Source organism: Galeopterus variegatus, unplaced genomic scaffold (genome assembly GCF_000696425.1).
Source record: "Galeopterus variegatus unplaced genomic scaffold, G_variegatus-3.0.2 Scaffold6635, whole genome shotgun sequence".
Classification (NCBI taxonomy): Eukaryota; Metazoa; Chordata; class Mammalia; order Dermoptera; family Cynocephalidae; genus Galeopterus; species Galeopterus variegatus.
Window position 1 is genome coordinate 61076 of NW_007732746.1, and position 10571 is coordinate 71646.

The 10571-nt window shown below is 49.6% G+C and overlaps 1 protein-coding gene across 1 annotated transcript in view; it reads left to right on the forward strand.

Moving 5' to 3' along the window:
• The first annotated feature begins 6454 nt into the window (after positions 1-6454).
• The window catches only part of PADI4 (peptidyl arginine deiminase, type IV), a 42708-nt gene continuing 38591 nt past the window's right edge, over positions 6455-10571 (forward strand). Inside the window, exon 1 of the mRNA XM_008591097.1 lies at positions 6455-6546. Within this exon, the coding sequence (XP_008589319.1) occupies positions 6455-6546 (92 nt within the window). The remainder of the gene's footprint in view (positions 6547-10571) is intronic.

The window sequence follows — 10571 nt, forward strand, 5'->3', positions numbered from 1 at the left end:
AAAGAAAGAAAGAAAGAAAGAAAGAAAGAAAGAAAGAAAGAAAGAAAGAAAGAAAGAAAGAAAGAAAGAAAGAAAGAAAGAAAGAAAGAAAGAAAGAAGGAAAAAAAACTACAGGCCAATATCCCTTATGAGTATAGACATAAAAATTCTTAACAAAATATTAGAAGACAGAATTCAACTATGTATAAAAGGAATTATACACCATGATCAAGTGAGGTTTATTTCAAGGATGCAATGCTGGTACAATATTCAAAAACCAATGCAATCTGCCATATTAATGAGGTAAAGGAGAAAAATCACAAGATCATATCAATTGATGCAGAAAATTATTTGAAAAAATTCAATAATCATTCATGATTAAAAACTTGGCAAATTAGGAATAGAAGAGAGCTTCCTCAACTTGATAAAGAGCATCTACAACAAACCTACAGTTAACAACATACTTAATGGTGAAAGACTGAATGCTTTTCCTGTAAAATTGGGACTAAGACAAGGATATCTGTTTTCACCACTGTTATTTAACCCTGTACTGGAAGTTCTGGCCAGTGCAATAAGGCAAGAAAAGAAATAAAAGGCATGTAGATCAGGAAAGAAGAAATAAAACTGCTTCTATTTGCAGATGACATGATTGTCCACATAGAAAATCCCAAAGGATCTACGAAAAAATCCTATAACTAATGTTTAAGTTCAGTAAGGTCACAGGATACAAATCAACACATAAAAATCAGTTGCATTTTAACATACTAGCGATGAATATTTGGACACTGAAATTAAAAATACAGTAACATTTACTATCACTCCAAAAAATGAAATACTTAAGCATAAATCTAACAAAACATGTACAAGACTTGTATGCCAAAAGCTACAAAAGACTGATGAAAGAAATCAAAGAAGATCATAATAAATGGAGAAACATACCATATTCATGGATTAGAAGACTCACATAATAAAGATGTCAAATTTGTATAAGGGTTTAATGCAATTACTGTCAAAATCCCAGCAAGATTTTTTGTAGATATAGGCAAGATTATTCTAAAATTATATGGAATGGCAAAGGAACTATAATAGCCAAAACAATTTCAAAAAAGAATAATGTGGGAGCAATTTGTCTACCCAATGTCAAGACCATATAGCTACAGTAATTGAGACTGTTGCATTGGTGGAGGGAAAGACAAAGGTCAATGGAACAGGATAAGAAACCCAGAAATGCCCCACACACGTATGACCAACTGATTTTTGACAAAGGTGCAAAAGCAATTCAATGGAGAAAGGAGAATGTTTTCAATAAATAGTGCTGGAGCAAGAAATGTATCTTAAAATAAATGGTGTCTTCAGTTCAATAAAATACAGTATTTTTTTATGTGCCTACTCTATGCTAGGGAATGTCCTAAGCACTAGCGGGGGAGCAGTGAGCAAAGTCCCTGCTTTCACAGTACAGACATTCTCACAGTCGTGGTCCCCGGGAGAAATCCTAGGTGCTGGAGAAGGAATTGTGGGCATCTGGGGTCAAGAACGGGGTAAGAGCCAGCTTTAGAAAGAAGTGCAGGGACATTGGCCTTCATCTGTCTGGGTCACCCTCCTTTTCTCAAAGATGGCATAGTGATAGCCTGCCCTTGTGTGTGCATGAAACCTTCTAGGTAAGGAAGAATTGCAGAGAGAGGTGCTGGGCTGGGGCGGGGCTGTGTGAGCAGAGAGAGGTGGAAAGACCCCCACCCCCACCCAGAACGTACACACAGCAGGCAGGGCACATCTGGATGGAAGCTTTAGCAGGCAGGGAGATTTTTCTGTTTCACCCAGTCTGGAGGGTCTAGACATGCTCCCAATTTTCTGCTTGAAGTGATGGAGTCAGAGAGGCCGAGAGGCCTGGGGGGTCTTGTGCTGGAAGGGACTTCAGAGCTCATCAGCCCAGGGACCTGGCCTGGGGGCAGCTGCATGGGCTGCAGAGTGGGACAAGGACGCTTGGAGGTCAGACCTGAGCGCTTCCACTTCCTGTCTGTGCAACCTTGGGTGAGTTACCTAACCCCTCCCCAACTCAGTTTCCTCATCTGGAAAATGGGGAGGGTAAAATTGAGACATTAAGGTTGCTGTGAAGATTAGGATGATGCATGTCAGGGGTCTGGCATGGGTCAGGGCTACATCAGGGCAGAGCGTGTTAGACAAAGCTGGGTTTCAAAGCTGCTTAGAAGCCACGTGGCCATGAACACAGTGCTTCACTCCTCTGTGGAAATGAGGTTGTAATCACTGCCCCAACGGGTTATGGTGAGAACTAGAAATAAGCTAGCTCCAGGACCCAGTGACAGGTGTGGCATATAGCAAGTCTTAATAGAAAGTGGCCTTTGTTGTCATCCTGGGTACCTGTAAATCTGTGTTAAACAAAGCCTAAGTTAGCTTCTGAGACAGGGCCAGGCACTTAGGAGGCATTTGACAAATATCTGTTGAATGAACAGCTAAATAAATGAACCTTAACTGTATTTACAAATAAATAAACTGAAGGAACAGCTAGGCCACTTACTCTGAATATGACACTGCACTATACCTAGTTTGGAGATTCTGGGAGAGCTCCCTGACCCCAATTCCTTTCCCCAGAATGACATGATCACAATCTCTTGGAGCAGGCTAGCCAGACCAGTCACTGGGACAGCAGCTCAAGTATCCAGTAATCTGGGCCCCAAACACCCAGAGGGCATTAGGCAACCCTCAGAACCCCCTCACTACTTCCTCCTGGTGAGCTGGGCTGGTGATTCTGCCTTTCAGCAGGAAGAGGCGCCCCTTCCTCCGGGGTTTCCGGCCTGGACTCTGAGCCAGTCACCCCCCTGTGCAGGAGAGTTTGCTTTCCGAAGGCCCCTTTTGGGCTCTGACAGGGTTAATGCCTTCAGCAAAAGTAACAACTAGGCTGGGTTCTCAGGGACACAACAACTGTGGTGTTCAGCCACAGTGTTTAGTGACCACCTACTTGGGATGCAGCCAAGACAGACAGAGGCCCTGCTGTCATGGATAGTTGGGGGACAGATGTTTAAAGACAGGCTGTGGCAAATTTCAGGAAAATACCAAAATGCTCTGCAAGAGACCAGAGAGGCTCAAAGACGAATCTACAAAATCGTTGCAAATAACCATAGATGTGGGCATGATTCATGCATTGCAGCATGAATACTGAAAATTTGCAAAAAGCCTCTACATCCAACAGTAGGGGAGCAGCCAAGTAATAATGCAGCGGGGATGCAGGTGTGTGTGGTGCCATGGCAGTCCCGCATCTATCTGTCTTTTTTTCCACTGTCCCAGGGACCCTGTCCTCATTCCTGTTCATCCCAGTGCCTACTGCCCTTGCTCTGCCGTGAGTGACCCAGTGTGTATCTGCAGAGAGGCTTTGCTTCCAAAGTGCAGCTGCTTCCCCTCTGCATGTGTGTGTGCATGTGCACTACAAACCAGGTTTTCATTGCCCCTATGAAACGGCAAATAACAATCTGCTCTCTTTCCTTTCTCCTCTGTCTGGTTGCTCCTCTTGGTTTCTGGTGGAGAGCCCCAGGGCTCATCCCTTGGCCTCCTCTCTTCTCCATCCACACTCAATCCCTAGGGGTGCCAGAGATATTGACATCTCACAGGTTTATCGTTTCCAGCCTAATCCTGTCTGTTAAACTCCAGAATCATGTGTCCAACCGTCCTACAGGGCATCTCCACACCCACCCACACTTGGCATAGCCAGGACCAACTCCCGATTGCCACACTGCCTGCCACCTGCCCGTCCCCCGCCTCCCTGCTCGGCTGGGGGCAGCTCCATCCTTCCCGGTGCTCAGGCCCCAAACCCTGGAGTTATCCTTGATTCCTCTTTCCCTTATACCCGACATCTGGTTCATCTGCAAGTCCTATTGGCTGTACTGCCACAAAATGTCCAGAATCTGACCACTTCTCATCTCCTCCACTGTCCCCGGCCTGAGTTCCCATAACTTCTTGCCTGTCAGACTGTGACAGCCTCTGCACTGGGCTCCCTGCCTCCTCCATTGTCCCCTATAATCTATTCTCCCACAGCAGCCAGACAAGTCCCTTCATGGTCCTCCTCTGCTCAAGTCATCCCCACAGCTCTCCATGTCACTTGGAGTAGAAGCCAAAGTGCTCACAATGCCCAAAGGACACTATACGACCCCCCTCCACTTATCTCCCCCTCCCTCACCGCATTTCAGCCACACTGTCGTCCTTGCTCTTTCTTTACCCCCCCCCCGTTATGTCCCTGCCCCAGGGCCTTTGCACTAGTTGCAATGGCTGTTCCCTCAACCTGGAAAGTCCTGCCCTCAAATAACCACCCTCAAGTCTTTGCTCAAGTGTCACCTTCTCTGAGCACCCTATTTAAAACTGCAGTCGGCCTCTTGCCCTGCACTCCTGGTGGCCCTTATTCCGTTCTATGTTTTCATTTTTCTATAGCACTGTCATTCTATATAATTCACTTACTGTATTTATTGCTTACTGGCTGTCTCTTTCCATTAGAAAAAAGGCCCTGTGAGGACAGGGTTTTTGTCTGTTTTGTCTACTGTGTGTCCCCAGTGCCTGCCACAGTGCCTGGCAATTGGTAGGCACTCTATAAATATTTGTTGAATTAACAAAACTGCTTTTGGGCTTATCCTCTTTGTGGCTTAGTCACAGCAAATTAAAACCCCAAATGCTGAAGAAAAAGAAAGAAAAAAAAGGAACAAAAGAAAACTCAGGAGACCTAAGACTTGGGATAGAGCCCAGCCCTCCCACTGACTTGCTGCGTGACCGTGGGCAGGTCACACCCCCTCTCTTTGCCTCAGTCTCCCTTCTCTTTGCCTCAGTCTCCCCATCTGCATTTGGTGTTCTCTGACAATCGATGGCTCCCTCATGCTCCTTTCCATTAGAAACTTAAATTAGGTCTAATGATATGACCAGCCAGGGAAATTGGGTTTATGAAGACCTACTGTGTGCAAGTAGTTGTGTAGACACATCAGAACATCAGGCCTGGATGCATCATCTCCTGGTACAGAAAATGGACTTTGAGCCTAGAGAGGATGGTTTGGATCCTGGATCCCCACCGTAGGGGCTGTGGGACCTGGGAGTGTCATTTAGCCTCTCTGAGCCTTAGTGGCCTCTTCTGTAACAAGGTCATCATGATAGGACCCACTTCATGGGGATGTTGGCGTGAAGCAGGATTTGAACTCCAGGTCCCCATGCACGCCTTCTCTGGGAACTCCCTGTTGGGACCTGTCCACTCCCCACCCACCCATCCTCCCACTGATGGGCAAAGCCTGGCACCAATGGCCCAGGTGCAACCAGAGCTCCATAGCTGTGTGCGTATCCCCAAGGCAGGTGTGACACACACCTGCACTGTCTAGTCTGACACCCAGAGGCCTTGGCAAGAGGCAGGCATCCTGGAGCATGCAGAGAGCACTGGCTTCCAGGTCAGGAAACTCACCTTCCCCTCACATCTCTGCCACACATTAGCCATGATGCCTTGGGCAAGTCACTTTTCCTCTCTGAGCCTCAATTTTCCTTTCTGTAAAATGGGTTGCAATAGTAAGTCCATATATACCTTGCACGGTAGTGAGAAGTAGATGTGAAAAGTCTGAAAAATGCGTGTCACGTGGACCGGCAGCCAATAAACCCCACACTCTGGAGCTGGACAACTTTGGTTCAAATCCTGGCCCCACCACTTCCTAGCTGTGTAACCTCTCTGCACCTCAGTTTCTTCGTCTGTAAAATGGGAATGATAATGGCACTGACCTCAGAGAGCTGCTGTGAGGATGAAATGGGGGTACCACCTCACAGGCTTGACTTACTGAGCTGTTGCATGTAAAGTGCAGAGAAAGTCACCTGGCACAGAGAAAACACCCAAGAAGGTGAGCTGTCCTGTGTGTGGCCCAACTGGGGAAACTTGTCCCAAGCCTGGTTGGTTTTTGAATGTATAGCCTGGGCTGTGACTTTGTGCCTAAAATCTCCCTGCTTTTCTCGCCTTCTCCTCTCTGATACACACCCCTGCTTGGCACAGTTAGATATGATTGGATGGATCCAGATGTTCATGGCCTCCAGACAGGGATGGGGCTATGGGCACCAGAATTTGACCACATCCCCTCCCCTCAAGGCTTTCTGAGCCCTCGGCCCTTCCCAGGAAACTAGCAGAGCCATCCTGCCACTGATTCTGGCATTGACACCCATCTAGGGGTCCAAAGGGCCTCACATCCCCTCCCCTCAAGGCTTTCTGAGCCCTCGGCCCTTCCCAGGAAACTAGCAGAGCCAGCCTGCCACTGATTCTGGCATTGACACCCATCTAGGGGTCCAAAGGGCCTCTCCAGAGCAGAGGAGGGCTGGGAGCACACGCCCAGAACCTGAGTGGGGAGGGGCTGAGCCGCTGGCCCACAGACCGCAGGTGCTGACTCATGGCCTCTGCGGGGAGGTATAAAGGAACCAGCCCAGGGGCTTCCTACAGCTGGAGGGACAAGCTGGCCAAACGATGGCCCAGAGGACAGTGATCCGTGTGGGCCCAGAGCAGACCACCCATGCCGTGTGTGTGCTGGGCACCTTGACTCAGCTCGATGTCTGCAGGTGAGAGGGAGACCTTCTGAGAGGCTTGGGGGGCAGGTTGGGTGATGCTAGAAGAGCCGGTTCTGCTGATACAGGAGCATGTGGTTGGCTCAGGTGCCAGGCTGCAGCTGCTGTAGCCACTGCCAGGGAGCAGCTCAAGAGGTAAGACCCCAGAAGCCCTGGGAGATGCCGGACTCACAGCAGTGGGTTCTTCACCCTGTACAAGTGCGGGTTCTTCCTCTCCCCATCAAGGTAATGGAAGCTCAATGAGGGCCCGTGACTCGCTGAAAGTCACACAGCAAGTGTGCCCTGGAAGCAAGGCCACAACCTGGGCTTCCTGACCCATACCTGGCTCACAATGCAGTTTGTTACCCCACACCTGTCAGCCAAGCCTCCCCCAGTGACTGCGTAATAGTGTGGGGGTGATGAGATGGGCTCTGGCATGGGAGAGACGGAGGTGGGAAACCTGGCCCTACTCTTGGCTAGCTGGGTAGTCTTGGGCAACCGAGACTCAGTTTCCTCCTCTGTGAAATGAGAATAAAACCCACTTCATAGGGTGGTTTTAGGGATTAAATGTGAAAATGTTTGTTGAATACTTAGCGTAGTGCTGGGCATATCCTTGGTAGCTGTTCATTCATTCACTCATTCGACAAACACCAATGGAGTACCTCCTGTACGCCAAGCCCTGGGCCAGACTCTGGCTTAAACAAGATGTCGAGGAACACTCTAAGGGAGTGTGCATGGTCGTCGTCGTTGCTGTTGTCAGTAATAGCAGTGGCAGCCCCTGGCTTCCCCCATCGCAGGCTGGGCATCTGTGGTCCTAGAAAGGTGTCCATGGGGTGCCTGGCATGTTTCCTTGAAAACGTCACCCGCTGCCTGGACTCCGACAGTGGGAGAACAGCAGTAAATGTCTGGGTGGCCTCCCTGGCCATGGATGGGAGGCAGGAGACTGAGAAGTTGGGGAGTAAAGGAAAAACAGAAGGCCTGATCTCATTTGAGTTCTCTCAATTCCTCTGAGAATGAGCTGCCTAGTGGTGGGTGTGGAGGAAAGGAGAGGCCGGAGCTAGCCCAGGGCTCCTGCCAGCATGCCCAGGCTAGCCCTCTCTCCAGCACGGAGGAGTGGTGGGTCAAGGTCACAGTGCTTCTTCTGGCCCTGGAGAGGTGGGTGGAGCTGGCCAGGGCTGGACCAGGAAGAAGTCACTGCCCACTTCTCCTCAGAAAGGATGGGGAACTCCCAAGTTCACAGGTGCCTCAAAAATCCTTCTTTTCTCCTCCTTTCGACAGATACTGAGCCCTGTCATTCTATCCCCTGAATGTCTCACATAATATTGGCTAATATTTACATCACTCTTCCTATGTGTAACTCATTCACCAGCCCTATGGAGTAGGTAATGCTGTTATTCCCATTTTAAAGATTGGGAAACTGAGGCTCTGAAAGGTTAAGTAACACACCTGAAGCCACACGGCTAGTAATTGGGGGAGCCAGGGCTGAAACCCAGGTAGCCTGGCTCCAGGACCCTCTTCTCTACCCATTGGTCCCTGTACCAGCTCTTCCCTTCACTTCTTACCTGTCCTTGATGCAGCCCAGCCAGCACCTTCCTCCTGCTTCCTATGCAGCTGTCACCTCCACTGCAGCCTGAATCCCCTTCCTCAAACACAGGTGGAGTAGGCCACTCCCGTCCTCACCAGCACTATGTCCTTGACCCCTGCCCCCTGCAGCACATGCGAGCCACTGTACCCTTGCTTAAGCTGTGCCCTCTGCCCCTGGGCTCAGACAGGCCAGGTCATAGAGGCGGGCACAGACCACAGGGGTGTGGGCACCTATTCAAGAGCCGCCCTGACAGACTTTGCTTGTGACTCATTCTGAGTTTGAAAAGTACTTTCCCTGCAAAATACATTGATTATATTCAAACAAAATTCTGTTAACCTGATATGAATATTAAAACCTGTCAAGGGCTTTCTGTGAAGCTTGTGGCTGGGGTCAGAGAGCTGTCATGACCCGGCTGCTACAGACCAGGCTCTTTTCATCTGTGAATTCTAATCCTCACAGAAACCCTGCTAGGTAAACTATCATCATACCCATTTTAGAGATGAGTAAACCAAGGCTTCAAAAGGTGAAAACATCTACCCAAATTCACATAAATTAAAGATGGCAAAGGCAAGAGACTTGAACTCAGGATTGTCTGACCCTAAACCCGCTCTGCTTCTTCAGCACATACTGCCTCCGAGTGCTGTGGGGTTGGCCTCAGTGGGGGGCTTGGGAAAGTCCTGGAATCGGCAGAGGGGAGGGAAGTGCTGTTCGACTGGTGATTTTTGGTAAGAAGATGTCAGATGCTGGAATTGCTGGAAATGTTGTTACTTGTTTGGGGCTCAGGTTCTCAGTGCTGGCTCGACAGAGGGTATCAGAAGTGACAAGAAGATTCAGCTGTGCATCGTCTTACGCTAACACACATGGTGCCACACCCACGCCCACACCGAAAACCCCCAGATGTTTATGAAAGTTCCTTGTTTAGGAGCTGAGAGCATGTGGAAAACACACATGCTAGAGTTGAATCCCTGTGGTGCCACTTTCCAGCTGGGCCTCGCGTGTCTGAGCCTCAGTTTCCCCCTCTGGCAGAGAGAGAGTGGCTGTGAGGTCTGGAGACAGTGGCTGTAAAGCCCTGTCAGGACCTGTTTGTGCCCTTCTCCCTGCCCCTGTCAAGGAGGGAGCCGAGGGGGATTTAGTGCCTCAGTCCACATGCCCGTGCCCCTTGGCTGCAAGCCTGGTCTTCCCATCATGCCTGAGCCCCTTATTCATTTTTCTCTTGTACCAAACACATGGCATGTCCCTCTCGCATCCCCATCCTCTGGCCACGGTGCCCGGGCAGCTGGGGAGGCCTGGCTTATCACCAAGGCTTTGTGTAAAGGACAACAGCCATGCACGGAGCCAAGAGAATGAGCCTGCAGGCTTTGGCAGAAAAACAAGGGCTTTTCTTTAGTTTCAGTTTGGCCAGGTAGGTGTGTAATAAATGGTGGCGCTTGAGCAGGAAGGCACTGGTTCTGCTGAGGCATCCCTCCGTGGGAATTCTCCCATGGGCACAGGCTGGGCTGTCCCTTCATTTATGGTTGTTATTATTAGTTGCCGAATACTGAGTGCTTACCACATGCCGTGCCCTCTAAACCTCACAGCCATCCAGGAAGCATGTAAACATCAATCCCATATTGCAGAGGAGGAAACTGAGGCCCAGCAAGGGTCAGGGGCTTAGCCAGGTCCACAGTCTGTCTGAAACAGCCCAAGGTTGCTGTCACTCTCCAGCCCTTTGAGGCTGCCTGCTGCTCCCAGGTTGGCCTGGGGGAGGCTCCCCGTGGGCAGCTGAGCTTCTGAGCCCCAGCTGGTCTGCAGGCGAGTGTCTGATCAAAAACCGCTCTGACTGGCTGGTGATGCCTTAGTGCAAAACCACAAGCATGTGCTGTGGCCCAGCCAGCTGGTGTAGACAGACTGGCGTCAGTGCTGATGGTGCAGTGGGAATTCATGCACTCTGTCCACACTGACTCTGGCAATCCCCCTGACCCAGTGTCCTCCCTGGGGAACCACAACCCAGCCATCCATTGGTATGGGGACCAGGCTGAGAGCAAGTGGGAAAGCCACTACCCGAGCTGAGGGCACTGTCAGGGACACCACTGTTTGAGTTTAGCAGATGTAGAATAGTGTCCTTGTCAGGGAGGACTTCAGGAAGCTCATGATGGGACCCCAGATCTTCCAGCTTGTCTTACCCACCTTTGTCCCCAGCACAAGGTCTGGCACATAGTGGGGGAGTGACTGAGCATGTGCTGATTGATTAACTGAATGAATGAATGAATGTGTGTTTTATGGGAGGACTGCGCCTGGCACATAGTAGGTGCTCTTTAAGTATTTGTTGAATGAATGAAAGAAATTTGAGCACAGGGAAGTGTCTTATTTATCTGTGTGCCCACATAGTGCCTGGCACATACTAGGCACTCAGTTATTTTGACATCTTTTTTTTTTTTTTTTTGTCTTTTTGTCTTTTTTCGTGACCGGCAACGGA